A 16,397-nucleotide genomic window follows, 5' to 3' on the forward strand; every position below is an offset into this window, starting at 1 on the left:
CTCATTTCACTTAGCATCAGTTGATGTCTCTCCAAGCCTGTGGTCATTTCTTACAGAACAATAATATTCCATAACCTTCATATACCATAATTTACCCAACCATTCTCCAATTGATGGACATCCATTCAACTTTCAGTTTCTAGCCACTATGAAAAGGGCTGCCACAAACATTTTGGCACATACAGGTCCCTTTCCCTTCTTTAGTATTTCTTTGGGATATAAGCCCAATAGCAGCAATGCTGGGTCAAAGGGTATGCACATTTTGATAACTTTTTAGGCATAATTCCAGATTGCTCTCCAGAATGGTTGGATTCTTTCACAACTCCACCAACAATGCATCAGTGTCCCAGTTTTCCCACAGCCCCTCCAACATTCATCATTATTTGTTCCTGTCATCTTAGCCAATCTGACAGGTGTGTAATGATATCTCAGAGTTGTCTTAATTTGCATTTCTCTGATCAATAGTGATTTGGAACACTCTTTCATATGAGTGGAAAGAGTTTTAATTTCATCATCTGAAAATTGTCTGTTCATATCCTTTGACCATTTATCAATTGGAGAATGGCTTGATTTCTTATAAATTAGAGTCAATTCTCTATATATTTTGGAGATGAGGCCTTTAGCAGAACCTTTAACTGTAAAAATGTTTTCCCAATTTGTTACTTCCTTTCTAATCTTGTTTGCATTAGTTTTGTTTGTGCAGAAACTTTTTAATTTGGTGTAATCAAAATGTTCTATTTTGTGATCAATAATGATCTCTAGTTCTCCCTTGGACACAAACTCCTTCCTCCTCCACAAGTCTGAGAGGTAAACCATCCCATGTTCCTCTAACTTATTTATGATTTCGTTCTTTATGCCTAAATCTTGGACCCATTTTGATCTTATCTTAGTATGTGGTGTTAAATGTGGGTCCATGCCTAGTTTCTGCCATACTAATTTCCAGTTTTCCTAACAGTTTTTGTCAAATAATGAATTTTTATCCCAAAAGTTGGGATGTTTGGGTTTGTCAAACTCTAGATTGCTATTTTTATTCACTATCTTGCCCTGTGAACCTAACCTCTGCCACTGATCAACTAGTCTATTTCTTAGCCAATACCAAATGGTTTTGGTGACTGTTGCTTTATAATACAGTTCTAGATCAGGTACAGCTAGACCACCTTCATTTAATTTTTTTTTCATTACTTCCCTTGAAATTTTTGACTTTTTGTTGTTCCATATGAATTCTGTTATTTTTTCTAGGTCCTCTTGAAGCTTTCAAAGGTCTCTGGCCACTCAAGGACAACCACATGTAATCTTAAAAGCCTTTATTATACCTACTCACATAATGCCCTGACTTGTTAACTTCTTACCTCTCTCCACTATCCATCAGCTTGGCTCAGCTACCCCAGGCTAGGGAGCCAGGTTAAAGAGAGCGACTACTGTCTGCAGTGGGCTTATAAAGGGCCTGTGAGGTCACACATGGCCAACCATGGAGAGAGCCGTCACCCATTATGAAGCTATCTCAGTATGGCCAGGATCCCACCCACAGGGCAGTCCTAATATCCACAGAGATTACTTCCGGGCTACTCAATCTCCTGTTGCACTGTGACCGCCCACTTAAAGGACCCTTACAATTCCCTTCTCTTGTTTTGCGGGAACCGCATCCTTACAACATGGTCTTCAACTGAATGAACGAAACCCTTGTCAGCATGTTCTCAAATGTAGCTACCATTTGGACCAGATGACTTTGAGGTCCCTTACAGCATGGAGATTTTGTGAATTTATAACAGTGAATAATTTTAAAAGAGTTTTGGGGATCGGGACTTTGTGCATAAAGGTTCCCACCTAGTTTGGGGAGCATCCTTTCCTGCCTAGAGGAAGAATCTCTGGATACATTTTGGACAAACATGAGGCTATCAGGTAGTCTGTGATTAAGGTGTGACTTATATCTGAGGGAATAGGACCGAGACAGAAAGAAATTAAAGAGGAAAGCTATAAGAACAAGAGCCTAAAATTCCTCATCAGCCTCTGTCATCTTGTTAAAGGCCAATTTTCATCAGGCTAGGTGGGCGGTTGTTGGGGGAAAGAGTTGGCTCTGGGCTCCCTCTGGTGGTCCACCATTGGTACAGAGCTTGGGACATTTATTCCTACATTCAATAAAGCCTCTAAGTGTAGGGAGTGTTCAGGGAGGCCTAGTAACTCTGGAGTGAGAGCTTACTGCTCTGTGACTCCAAACAGCTGTTAACATACACAGCAAATCCTGCAAACCAGCAGATGGGCTAAGGCAGGAGCTGAGGGTACAGCCACCTCTAGCTACCCAAGCATGTGAAAACAATTTCCCTGGTGCAATGTGTGGATGAGAACCATATGGCCACAAAGGCACGTGGTTAGGCACAGAAGGCACCAAGGTCACTCACTGCATCCTGGGCCATTGTCCTGCTGAAGACCCCCGAAGTAGCTGATGTAGACCCCGGGTGACAGCAAGCACCAAAGTTGGAAATCCCAACTTTGGTCATGGGAAGAATTCATAATGTTCATTCTCTTTGGCAAAAGGTATATTTATTTAGGGAAGAGGTTATTAAAAAAAAAAATAGAGGGATACAATAGACACCAGGAATGGTAAATATGAAATAGAGTGGGAGAGCATATGAAAGAAGTTTCTCAGTGGAACTCACAATTACCCAGTAGAAAGGGAGCAAACTCATGAGGTTGGGATGCCCTCAGCATCTTAAAAGAGTTAGTTAGCTGTAAGGAGGAGAAGTGGGACTGGGAAGCACAGTGGAGTTAGGGGAGATGCCACATGGCCTGGAGGAAGGAGGAGGAGACAGACACCATGAGGCAGAGTGCCCTGGTGGGCTGACCCAAAGGAAGACAGCTGCCAAGGGTTAGTTCATAAGTAAATTTCACAGGGAAAATTTAACTTCAGGAACATGACTGGGATTTCTGACAGGGCATGGCAAGACTGCTCCAGACCTCTACAGGGGGTGGGTCTCAGGGACCTGACATAATTTAAGATTTCAGACTGGATGACCTCCCCAGAGAGTGAGACCATGAAGCTAAATTTATCTCTTGGACCTTGTTTTTCTTTGTCCAACACACCATTCAGGACCTCATCACTGCCACTGGACTTTGATGACTAGGAAAGTGGGGCAAACCAATATATTAAGACCCATGTCACTGGTCCTCTTTGAAAATGAAGGATGGATAAAAAACCATTATAGGGTTCTACAACTTCCTGTTTTCAGACAAAAGGATAGTAAGGCTTCTCTACAGGGATGGAGTTCTACCTATGGCTAACTGCTTCCTACCTCCAAGCCCACCTGATTAGGAAATCATTTTTTGATACTGAAAAAAAAAAAAAAAAAAGCAACTGCAGAGATGGACATTTAAACTAAATGTGTGTCTGCTTAGTCTTACAGAGCTAAAGGTGTAAGGAGACTATTTACTTGAGTTGACTCAGAAGCCAGGTGAATGAGTTTCCATCCTATTATTCATTTGGAGAGCAAATGATTCCTGAGAGCAAAGATTTCCCAATTCAAGAGTAGGGCTGTGCAACTCAGGGTTGAGTTGGGCAGAGGCCACATTATCAGAACTTGGGCCACAGTGCTCTCTCACCAAAAAAATCTAAAATCTGGGAGGGGAAAATTGGCCCAAACAGAAATGACTTCTATTTGTGTTTACTCTGAGTCAATCAGGACCCAAACAAAGACCACTTGGGGTCATTTTGGTCAGGAACCTTCCCATCAACCTTTCATTCCCCTAAGGCTTGTTGCAAAAGCACCTAGGTAATTAAGTAGAGGGCCAGGTTTGGAGTTGGGAGGGCCTGAGTCCAAACTCAACCTCAACCTATACATACAATAGCTATGTGACCCTGGGCAAGTCTCTTAACCCCGTTTGCCTCAGTTTCTTCATCTGTAAAATGAGTTAGAGAAAGAAATGGCAAAGCACTTCAGTGTATCTGCCAAACAAACCCCAAATGGAATCATGGAGTGTTGGATATCACTGAAATGACCAACAACAAAAGTCAAGCTGCAACCAGTCAGCCGCCCAGTTTTGGAAAGCTGGAGGCCAAAATACTAGCAAGGAGAGGATAAGAATGTGTGAAAGGAACCAGGAGACAAGGGTTGGTCAATGGGGAAGGAATTAGGGTCCTAGAATCAATCAGGGGAAGCCCTAAGTATTCAAGTTTTAATTTACAAAAAAGTATCCAGAGTACAGGCTCCACACTCCTCAGGAGAACTTGAAAAAACAAATAAAAGCCAACCCTTCCTTAGCCCAAGGGCTTAAGCAATCCCTCTCCACTAAGCCCTTTTTCCCAGAGCAGAGATTCCCACGGGTTCCAGACTTCTGAAAGTTTGAAGAAATTGGAGCTGAAGAGGGGACACCAGACTGTTCTTCCCCCAAGCAATACCTCAACTTGGCTGTTAACACTTTGAGTAGGGTGGAACTAGCAAAGCAAACATTACTGTCTCCTCTCAGACCTCTCCTTACTATTTGAGCTTAACCTGGAATGGGTTAATCAGGAGAGAAAAAAGTTAGTAATGGCTTAGCCTTAACTGGGAGCAGCTAGGAAGTACAATCTGCCTAATCTGGAATCAGGAAGACCTGGGTTCAAATTTGATCTAAGACATGCACTTAACCATATTTGTCTTAGTTCTTCATTTGTACAATGAGCTGGAGAAAGAAATGGCAAACCAGTAATTTTGTCATTAAAAAATCCACATGCGGTCACAAAGAGTCCAACAAACATGATTGAACAACAAAAGCCCTAACCCAAGGTGGATGGATGTATGAGGCTGAGGCACTCTATTTCCATATTGAGGTTTTTATTTAATCAGTGATGATGCAGCAGGATGGGGCAGAGGAGATCCCAGACTGAATGCTGGGGCCAGGCCCAATCCAGATATACCTGGATCCCCACCCTAATCCTCAGTCCCACCCTCTGACTCCTAGGGAGCCCCCCAACTAAGCTAATTCCCACTCTATCTAACCACCTAGCGAGCTATTTCCCTACATCTAGCAATTCACCATCTCTGGGAGTCCAGCAGATGGCACTGGTGTGTAGGCAGTAAGCTCTCTGCCTATTCTCTCCTGTTTCTCCCAAAGACTTTCAGAGGGCACAGGGAAGGCCTGCACTTGGCTGTTGGCTCCTGCCCCTTATTTAAAAACTTTTTCAGGAATATTTTCCCAGAAAAAGGCAGAAAGCTCAATTCTTTCCTAGATTCCTCTCCTGTAGCACAGAGGTTTTTTAACCCCAGCTTCTAAGGGAGGTTTCTTGTTCAATTTCCATTTCTGAAACCAAATAACTGACCCTGACCCTAACCCTTCTCCCTTCTCCCTTCCCCCTCCCCCCAAACTCTACCTAAGTCTCTAGGCTGCTTATCCCTACCCCCTCCCAATGTGACCCTCTTCCTGCTTCCTGGAGTTCCATGGTCAGCGCCGCCCAGCTGCATGCGTCCGTTGATGGCGAATGAGGTCGGAACTCTGGGAGAAGGCCTTGCCACAGTCGTCACACTTGTAGGGCCGTTCACCACTATGGACCCGGTGATGCTGCAGAAGGGTAGAAGAGCGGCAAAAGCCCTTCCCACAAATAGCACATTTATAGGGCCGTTCACCGGTATGGGAGCGCTGGTGCTGAATCAGGGTGGATGATCGATTAAAGGTTTTCCCACAGTCAGGGCAGCTGTAGGTCCGGCCAGGTAGGTGGGTGCGGGCGTGAATGGCAAGCACAGAGCTCTGGCCAAAACGTTTCCCACACTCAGGGCACTTGAAGGGCTTCTCTCGGGTGTGGCTTCGGGCATGGGGGGTGAGGGCCGAGCGCTGTGAGAAGGACTTGCCACATATGCCACAGCTGTAGGGCCTCTGCCCTGTATGAACACGCTGGTGGCTGCGAAGGGATGAGTTCTGGCTGTAGCACTTGCCACAATCCGGGCAACTGTAGGGTCGCTCATGGCTATGGGTGCGCTGGTGGCGCAGGAGGTAGGAGCTGTCGCCAAAGGCCTTGCCGCAGTACGGGCACTTATAGGGCTTCTGGCCTGTATGGGTCCGCTGGTGGCGGAGCAGGTAGGAGCTGTCAGCAAAGGCCTTGCCGCATCGGGGGCACTTATACGGCCGTTCGCCTGTGTGCGTGCGCTGATGCTTGATGAGATCGGAGCTCTGGGAGAAGGCTTTGCCACACACTTCACACTTATAAGGTTTCTCTCCCGTGTGGATGCGCTGGTGTTGGATCAGGGTGGAGCCGCGACCAAAGCTCTTCCCACAGATACCACAGATGTTGGGGCGAGGGGGCTGCCTCCCTTGCCCTCGAGGGCCCCCACCCCGCCGAGACTGGCTGCGGATGGCCTGGGAGAGGTTGAGTGGATTCTCCTGAAGGATCTCAAAGCGGGGGTCCGTGAGTAGGGTCCCTGAGGGCATCTCAAAGGTGGTTCCCATTGACAGGTCCTTGGGGGGTGGATCCTCATAGCCCTCAGTGTAGGAATCCAGGGGATCATCCTCCAAAGAGAGATCAAGAGGATCCTTCTCCTCCGGGCTCAGGGGCATCTCAGGAATTTCATCAAAACCTGGACTTTGAGGTTCCACTCCAAAGGGAATCTCTTCCACGTCCCCACTCTCAGAGTCTTCGTGTAGAGAAGTCTCATCTTCTTTCTCACTCATACTCTTCCCTCTGTCACATTCGCTGCCTGTGGAAAGAAAAGTAGTCTCAAACTCATCTGGTAGCACTCCTCTGCCTCCATCTCTGACCTCCTTTTCGCGCCCAACCTTCCCACAGCAGAGAGGCCCAGCTGTCTCTCACCTGGTGAGGTGCCTTTCTGGCTCTCCACCTCCTCAGGACGCTGGGGATCTAGGCCCCACGGCCGAGCCTCTTGCTCCATTTTAGGAATCAGGAGCCGAGGTAAGCCTCTGGAGAAGAACGAGAGTAATTTCCCTCTCTAGCCCTTCAAGTCAGAGCTCCCTGTAGGCAAAGGCTCGGGTGCCCCCGCGGTCCGGGAGGAGTCACCTGAGCAGCAGGCTCCCCGCAGACCGGGTGCGCGCGGGAGCGTGTGCGCGCCTCTGGGGCCCTGCTCCCCTTCCTAGAATCCAGATGTCTTGACCCCAGGCCTCCAGTTCTCCCTCCCCAGAGCCCCGCCCCCCTCCCTTCCCCCCTCCTCTCTCCAGCTCACTCTTTCCCACTTTCTTCCCAAGACCCCAGTCCGCTTTTAGAATCTAGGCTGCCTGAACCCGAGGATAGACGGCCTTCCAGCCCTAGACACCTTTCCCGGGACCCAGGTGATGGTGGCCCGGCTCCCCAGCCCCTAGCTGGGCTGCGGCTGCCCAGCCCCCTCCCCCCACCCCCTCCCGTACAGGAAGTGTCCGCGAGTGGCCAGCTCCTAGCTAGGCTGGTGCCGCTGCCTCTCTAGGATTCCGCGGAGGTGCGACTCGGTGGCATTAACCCTGTGCAGGGGCGACACAGCCCCGGGCCCCGGGGCATAAGGCTAAGCAAGTGCTAAAGGAATAGCAGCAGCTATGGCAAGGACAAGGATAGTGGCCTGAACGCTCCGTCCCAAAGCCTAGCCAGGGTGTCTGTCCATCAGTCTGCTGGCCGCTTGGTCCGTGCCAGCGTGTTCCGGAGCCCCGGAGCAGCAGCCCCGAGATTCAGGAGTTAGCAAGGCGGGGGGCGGCTTGTCCTACGGTGTCGAACCCCAGTAGCGGCTCAGCGATCAGCCTTCGCCGCCGCCCCTTTCCTCTGACCCGGGGACGACGGTATTTTTGCGGCGCGCCTCCCCCGGCCTTCCCTCGGAGCTCGGGAGCGGCGTGACAATCAGCGAAGCCCCCCGGCTGCCATGGGGAGAGCCCCTTCATGCCGCCCCCGCTATTGAGTACAACTCAGGCACAGGCCCTCACACTCTGCCGGGCTCCCCCACCCCGCCTCTGGCTCAGTCTCTCACAGCTGTTCTCCAGCCCTAATTCCCACCCCTCCTCCCGAGTGCCCCTTTCTACGATCTAGGATCGTTGCCAGGGCGACGGCTCAGCCGCCGGGGCGGAGAGAACAGACTAGCCTGGAGGCCCCGCCTTCTTTCTTCCGAAGGGAGCCAGCGATTGGTCTCATGGCTCTTATGCCCCGCCCATTTATCTTCTTTCCCCGCCCTTTTCCCCTGCCTCAGTTCCCCGCTCGTGGGGGCGTTAACTGTCGCTTCCAGGCACTAAGAGCCTCCAGCGGAGCCTGATTGGCCCAAAGACGCTCTCGGGGCGGGTTCTTTTGGCTCTAGCAAAGGACTTTGGGGGAGAGCCCAGACCTCCAGAGGTTCTTCGGAGTCCTTAAATGGTCCTCACCGTTTTTGTTTCAGTTTTTCTACCTATCTGAATGACGGAAATGCCGCCCCCCGACTACCCCTTTCATCTCAGCTCCCCAAGTTCCGCCACTCCATTCGCCACTCCCACTCACCCACACCTCGAGACTCTTCTTAGGGTGCCCACGGATTCCACACTCTAAGGGGTTAACGCTTCTCTCTCTCTATTGCCAGGAAATCCTAGAGAGGACCTAGACGAGGAGAACCGAACGCTTCCTTCCGCTTCCTGTCTCGTTCATCCACCCTCCCGCTTCCTCCCTCCCCTTCGCCTCCCCACAGCTTGATGGCAATCTTAGGTGCTCAGTTTCCTTTCCCCTCCTTTTCCCCTCTAACACTCGTTGCCAAAGGGCTCCTAGGGGGAAATGGGACGCTGAGAGGTGAGTGTACTGGGGAAGGAGCAGGACATCTGGGTTTGTCGTCCGGTCGTTCACTCGTGTCCGAGTGAACCCCATAGACTATATGTCCAAAAGGTTTTTTAGGCACAGATTTGCCATTTTTGTCAGCTCGTTTTACAAATGACGAAACTGTGGCAAATAGGGTTATTTCCCATTCAGTTAAGTGTCCGAGTTAGATTTTCCTAACTCCAGACCCAGTACTCTTATCGATTGACCCACCAGGATGCCCTACCTCTAAGAAAGAGGAAGATGTGGCCTTTTATTTTTCTGGAGCCAAGAACTTCCCAGATCTCATACCTAGGGGAATTGCATCGGGACATGAGAGTGGGGCAGGGGGCAGGGAGTTTGCACAGCCGACGTCCTATGGAAGTCACAACCAGGGAGAATGGGCACAGGCGCAAAGCTGACAGGCTGTGTCTAAGGCACTGGGAGTGCAAGACTGTAAACCTTCTAGGGGAGTGATGGGGTAGCTAAAACTCACTAAGGTCTCTAGGTGTTCTAAGAGGAGGAAGGGAATACTCACAAGGATAAATGGAGGAGGCATCTGAGGGAATTTCAAACGGTGCTGCGCAGAAGAATGTATTCAGGCTCAGTGTTGCAGGAAGTCTGAGAGAGAGTCCTTAGAGGAGTTTAACTCCAGTAAATCCAAATAGGTGCGCTGGAGCCAGATTATGAAGGGTTTTACATAGCAAGCTAAGGATTTTACAAATGTGCTGGAGGAAGGAAGGAGCCATTGCATTGCAGCTTCCTAAGTGGAAGAAATCACAACATGGTGAATGAAAGAAAACACAATTTGGAGTCGGAGGACCAGTTTGCCACTTACTACTCATGAGATATAGGACTAATTCTCTTTACTGGATCTACATTTCATCTATAAAATAAGGGGGTTGGAAGGGATAGCCCAGAGGTAGATGACTTCCTAAATCCTTTCCAGCTTTAAATCTATGATCCCATGAAATGGTTAAATTTGTGATTTAGGGAGAAAAGATTAGAAAGGGAAGAGACTGGAAGCTGAAGTCCATTTAAGAGGCAGTTGGAATAAGGTAGATGAGAAGTGATGAGGGTGAAAGATCTGGTAAGGTTCCTGTTCATGTTTCATAGTACTTAAAAGTTTGCATTGTTTTGCTACAAGTCCTACAAAGTAGATTGTGCTGTATTATTGCTGTTTTCTAGATGAGGATGCAACATATCCATGAACATTGTCCATAAACACTTGTAAAAGCTTTCTAAATGTCAGAATCAGGATTCAAACCTGAGTCTCCTGCCTCCCAATTTTGTTTTATTTTTATTATTGTACCACTGCTATCAGGGAAACTGAAGCCTACAAGGAGAGAGGTGAAATGCAGGCCTCTAGAATTGAAGAAAAGCCACTTGCCTGATGCCCTGTTGAGAAAGGATTGTTTGTGGGGCTTAGTCTTACTTGTGAGTGAAGTAGGAACCATATGGGATAGGCTTGCTGTTGCTGTACTAAATAGAGACCCTTGAATCATCCTCCTTCCTGCTTTTTTAGCCTGGATGCCTAGGAGAAGCTCAAAAGGAAAGCAAAAAGCTAGAAAATTGTTTCTGAGACTGGCATCTGGATCCTCATTTTTTTTTTTAATCATAGGGACTTGGGAGTAAGAATGAGAATCCCAAGTGGGTAATGCGGTGGGATAGGGAAATTTTCAAAGAAAATCCCAGATCAGGAGACATAAAATGCCCCTAAAGTCATAGTTTTGTTTTAAGCTATTTAAAATTTATAACTGCAATTTCATCAAAATGTTTCCAACTTTCCAATATACTTAACCCTCAAAAAGATGAATTTAGCAAGGTTATAGAGATTAAAGATGAATTAAAACTGCACTAAGATTTTGGGGATATCCTGTGTATATTGTTTCAAAAATTAAACAGAAGCACCTTTTCTGTCTTTTGACATCCAAGTAGCTACAGGGTTTTTTGAAAAGGAGTTCCCACTTGGTCATTCAGCAAGCATCAGAAAATTCACACAGATGAAAGACCCTATAAATACTTCCTAGAGAACTCATACCCAGTCACTTACCAGTACATCCAAATAGTTTAAAAAATCCTGGTAGTGATCAGATTACCTGAAGGGCTTTTCCCAGAATATTAATATCATATTGAGTGATCATATTTCTGTCAGTCTGTAACAACCTTTAACCCTAGCCATGATCAGAAGCCCTACTTAAACCTGAATGGCAAAGGTTTCCAAGTTACTTCAGCACCAGTTTTCCACATGAGGGTGCAGCCTCCCTAAAGGCTAAAGCATATGAAATTTCTACCAGTTTTGTCAATACCAATGCTTCTACAGTCAGAGCCAGATCCTACAGATGTCTCACTTGTGGGAAGTACTTTGGAAGTAAGCTTTCCTCCAGCACAGATGTGTTCCTAGTGGCAGGAATTCTTAACAAAGGAACAAGACTGGGAAATTAATTTGTCTTAGCTGAAGGCCCATTCTGCGTTTGAGGATGTAGTGGCAGGGTGAGTGAATGAGGTTTTTGGTCAACTTGGCCCTTGTTTTAAATGTGTCTATCTATACTACGTAGAAATCCCACATCTCCTGAGTATAAGAAGGGATTCTTGTATGAACCCTGCTCTCTTTTTGCATTAGAGGACATCTAGCGAAAAGAGATGGCAAGAGTCTCCACTCAGGGAAAACAGTCACGTATAGATGGGGTCCAGTCCCAGGAGCATTGTATTATTTGGAGCTCTAGGGAAAGAGAGAGCTTTGTGGGACAATAAAGGAGTAATCGTTCTCTGAATATATCCCCTTGCCTGGTGTGATGGGAACTGGCTTTGGGGCTCCAACTTCTCACTTTCTTTGCACAACTCTGAGATGGTAGAAAATAAACTAGGGATGGCATTTTAAAGGGGTTCTGGAATTCATGAACAATGACTGCCAGGAGCCCATTTGCTGGATGTCTATATCCATGCTCTGTTGGTTTGGTGGATAAGACCCTTTATCACTCCACAGTCCAGTGCAGTGGCTCCTAGGAAAAATTTCAAACTCATGCTTCAAAGCGCCAGTTTCATGGTATACTTATGTCAGTGTAAAGGAGAAGCTTATTGTCTATTACTTGGTAGAAGTGTCTAATCCTGGAGTTTGAATTCAATCCTAACAGTTGTGGAGTGAGAGTTAAAGGGGAGCAGGTGAGAGAGACCCACGTACTGCACTAATAGGTGTTCAACCATTAGCTATGGACTCATTATTGGGAGGTACCATTATAGGATAAGGAAGAATGCAATATTCCTGGGCTTATTGGTAAAAATGCTTGTTTTCAGGGAGATAAAGGATTCATCTGCCAGTTGAGCAGATAGTCTTAACTCAGGCCTCTGTCCTAACAAAGTTTGACCTGTATTGTAGGTTGGTTCTCAAGTCTATTGAGGGCCTCAAGAGTTCTGGCAGCATAAAGTATGGAAGAGGCTGGAGGAAGGAAGAGCTACTTCTCTTCCCTCCTTAACTAGGTCTCTCTCCTGCTTAGGCTCCCTATTTTCTGTTCTACCAGCTTCAGAAAGTTCAGGTGAATTTTTAAATTCTCAGATGAAACCTCAAAACTTAGTCACCTCCATCTCCCTTTCTAAATTATTAAGTATTCCACTGGGTGTACTACTTTCTTGTTTCCATCTCTACTTTAAAACATTATCTGCTAACATTCTCCCATTCTTGTTGCAGTAGGAATAAGGCAGAAAAATAAGACAAAACTGATTGAAGGAGCTGCATGGAGAGGAAAGAAACTCAAATCCCCAGCTATACTATCAAGACGAAGCAGTTCTTAGGGAAACTCCTCTACTGTACAAAGGAGGGAGATCCTGGCCCTAACATAGCCAGGAGCTACATATGTACATACATCGTTGGCTGTGGGAAGGGAAGGGAAGTTCCTTACTAGGAACCAGATGAAGAAAGTTCAAGGATAGAGTTAGACTCAAATCTGGAAATTCAGGGATACTAGGTAGCTATCCAAAGCTGGACCTTTTGACAGTAGATAGAGAAGTGGCTTTGAAGATTGGTTAAACTCCAGAACAGGCAGCTAAGTGGTCAAGGAAGGCAGAGTTGTAGTCAAGGAAGACCCAAGTTAAAATTTGGCCTCAGACATTTATTAGTTTTGTGATCCTGGTCACGCCACTTAACCTCTATTTGCCTTAATTCATTAGAGAAGGAAATAGCAAACCACTCCAGTATTTTTGCCAAGAAAACCCAATGAACAGTATTGGTGTTCTATGGCCTATGAGGTTAGAAGAGTTGTGACTTGAACAACAACAGACTCCAAAAGGGAAAGAGAAGATAAACCTCTTCTTTCATTAGACCCTCAGGGAGTTGGTGAAACAACTCTGTTGCACAACACTGGCTTTCTCAAACCATCCAGGAATGGATTTTCTGTCCATCTTTAGGCTCTTCCTTTCAGACTCTGGCTCTAATCCTGGGCCATGCTTGGATCTTTGGTTGCTCCCATCCCAATGTCCTTACTCCATCATCCACATTCCTGGAAGATCTCTGGGTAGTGCTGGAACCCCACGGGGGGATCCAAGTCTCCCCCAACAGAGGCAAGTTGCCTAGATAGTACCTCAGCCAACTGGTCCCTTCTGCCCCTGGCACCGGGCCGGTGGATCCACTGATGTTTGGCTACAGCTGATTTCTGGCTGAATCGTCTCCCACACTCAGGGCAGGAATAGGGCCGCTCACCACTGTGGGTTCGTCTGTGAGCAGCCATTTCTGAACTCTGCCGAAAACAACGTCCACAGTCAGGACAGGGGAATGGTTTTTCCCCTGTGTGGGTACGCTGGTGACGCCGTAGGTCTGAGGCATGGGCAAAGGCTCGCCCACACTCAGAACAGGGGAAGGGCGTCTCACCACTGTGCACACGACGATGCTGTGACAAGGCTGAACTCTGGCTGAAGCGTCGGCCACAGTCAGCACACTGGTAGGGCTTCTCACCGGTGTGGACACGGAGGTGAGTAGTAAGGGCTGATCGCTGAGTAAAGGCCCGGCCGCAGTCTGGGCAACGATGGGGCCGTTCTCCCCGGTGGATGGCTCGGTGCTTGCTCAGTGAAGAGGCCTGGCTGAAGCCTTTGCCACAGTCAGGACAACAAAAGGGCTTCTCACCAGTATGGGTATAGATGTGCTCCACTAGTGTGGAGCGCCAGGCAAAGTGCTTCCCACACATGCTGCAGCCGTGGCGTTTGTCAGTCCTAGGAACTGGAAGGTTAGCAAGCAGGCTGGGGCTTGTGGAAGGGTGGCCTGGACAAGAAGCAGAAGGCTTTGCTGGCTGGTCCTTGTGTTCCCAGGTCCTACTTGTGGGCTGTCCAACATCTTCTAGGCTCTTGACCACAGGTCCTCCCTCAGCTCCAAGCAATTTCCTATTCTCCTTGTTCTTGTTCTTAACACCTGCTGGAAGAAGAGTAATTCAGACTCCAACTTATTTTTTAAAAATTCTTACTGGTGCTATTGACCAACTTATTTAAAAAAAATTATTACTGGTGCTATTTGACCTTATCCTATCCTCCCCCACCCCCATCATCCCTTATACTAATTATTTTATTTTGAATCTTACTGCCCGATGTGTGACAAAAGTCCTTTGGGTACACAAAACCCTCCACCAGCACAGAATTATCTTCCAATTCAGATCTGATGATTTGCCGGCTGTCAAGGGGGACGAGAACTTGTATCTCCTGATTCCATACCAGCATTCTGCACCCACGGCTCACCTTCATAGGTTACTGCCTTCTCCCATGCACCCTCGGGAGACCTGGCATCCGAGTCCCAGGCTGCTGCTTCCATCCAGGAGATGAGAGCTGGTTTGGGACCTGGAAATCCTGAGGCGAAGGATGGACATAAGATTATGGAGGAAGGCACCCCCATCTAGAAAAGATCTGATCCCTCCTCAGTCCCCCACCCTCGGCTTCTCTGCAGCCCCCCGATCCCCGGCCCGCGGCCGCACTCCTCACCCAGCGCGCCCAGGTGGCCGTAAGTCTCCCGCATGACATCCCTGTAGAGAGCCCTCTGCGCGGGGAGCAGCTGTCCCCACTCCTCCGGGGAGAAGTACACGGCCACATCGGCGAAGCTCACGTGGCCCCGCGCCCCCGGCTCGGCCTCGGACTCGCTCATCCTCCGCCGCAGAATGGCTGGGGGTACTCCTTTTTGGCTTCAGCTCCCTTGAATAGCCCCGGCCTTGCCCATGCAGGACGGGTAGGAACCGAGGTGATCAGTAGTGTTTATTAGCCTACCGCCGAGACCAAGCAGGGAGAAGCCTGTGGCATTTTACCCTATTCCCTTTGCGTAAGAGGTGACTGGGGGTGGGGGAGTGGAATTGGAAGAGTGCCCTCAGAAAAAATGGCGGCGCTCCAGCTTCACTGCTCTTCCGCCCCGGGCAATGGGCGCCCCCCTCCCCCCCCCGCGACTGCGTTCAGATATTGACCATACCCAAGATGGCGTTAAGCTGCTTCGGTCTCTGCTCGCGAAAGTTCACGGTCACCGAACAGCTGTAGTCTAGCGATGTCGGCCCACCTGGGGTGGCACATGCAGATTAGAAGTTTGTGGAGACTTCTTCAAAAGACCCTTTTCCAGGAATAACTACCGTATGGGAAGAAGGGTTTCCTCAGGGGGTGTGCTTTTACCTTGAACCTTGGCTATCCGCAGCAGACCCTGTGATTCAATCCTTCCATTTTACAGACGCAGGACATTTAGGACTAGGGAGGTTGTGACAGGTTCAAGAATCACACAATAAAAACAAGACTCCCTCAGTTTCTATTTCAAGAAACCCACGGCTCGAGAGATTTTGGTGTCTGGCTGCTGCAGATTCATCGCAAGCATTGCAAGAGCAAATAGAGCTCTCAACTGTAGGATCCTTTAAAACGTTATACAAAAATAATAGGAATCTGATACCAGCTACTGCAAGGGAAACCAGAGGAGGCAATCAGAAATTCATTGGCTGAGGTTAGGGATGCTTTGAAAGTAACACAAATTTCTTATCCTCCACGCCTTTCATAAGACTTGCTTGATAGAAGATTGCCTCTAATCTTAAAAAAAAAAAAAAAAATCATTTTCTGCAAAATGCAATAAAACAAGGTATGCCTGGATAAGTTTTCAAACTTCAAAGGGATGAAGCTAGAATAATGGTTTGTGGGTAATGGCATTGGTATTTTGGGGAATGGAACTTTTATTTGACATTTATGTTGCTTTATCATGTGTGACACCCAATCTTGTGAAGCTGAATGAACTGAATCCATCTAACTCCTATCAACATAGGAATTTTCTGATTTCATTTTTAATAGTATTTTATTTTTCCAAATATATGCAAAAATAGTTTTTCAACATTCATTTTCACAAAATCTTGTATTCCAAATATTTCTCCCTCTCCTCCCCCTTCTCCCATCCCAAAGATAGCAACCAGTCTGATAAGGCTAAATGTGAACAATTCTAACCATATTTCTAAATTCATCTTGCTTAGCAAAAAAAATACTATGTTTTGATCCACTTTCAGTTTTCATAGTCCTCTCTCTGAAAGCAGATGGCACTTTCCATCACAAGTTGATTGGAATTGCCTTAAATCACCTTTTTGTTGAAAAGATTCACTTCCATCTGATTTCATTTTTTAAAAGAACTTTTCCTATCAGACCCTGTAGAGAATATGGAGCCAAGTCAGGAGAACAGAGGAAACTAGAGTCGGGGGAAGAGGCTTAAGGAGGCAATCCAAGGCTTTAG

General features: G+C 47.4%; 1 protein-coding gene across 1 annotated transcript; it reads right to left on the minus strand.

The window, feature by feature from the left end:
* Window positions 1-4,788: 4,788 nt before the first annotated feature.
* LOC141550554 (uncharacterized) lies at window positions 4,789-15,043 on the minus strand. Its single transcript, XM_074281344.1, is given in 7 exon segments — window positions 4,789-6,659; window positions 6,773-6,908; window positions 7,648-7,828; window positions 8,999-9,062; window positions 13,164-14,084; window positions 14,402-14,509; window positions 14,642-15,043. Coding segments are annotated over 7 exon segments (2,817 nt in total). The 5' UTR covers window positions 14,802-15,043; the 3' UTR covers window positions 4,789-5,412.
* Window positions 15,044-16,397: the final 1,354 nt, after the last annotated feature.

Source organism: Sminthopsis crassicaudata, chromosome 1, assembly GCF_048593235.1.
Source record: "Sminthopsis crassicaudata isolate SCR6 chromosome 1, ASM4859323v1, whole genome shotgun sequence".
NCBI lineage: Eukaryota > Metazoa > Chordata > Mammalia > Dasyuromorphia > Dasyuridae > Sminthopsis > Sminthopsis crassicaudata.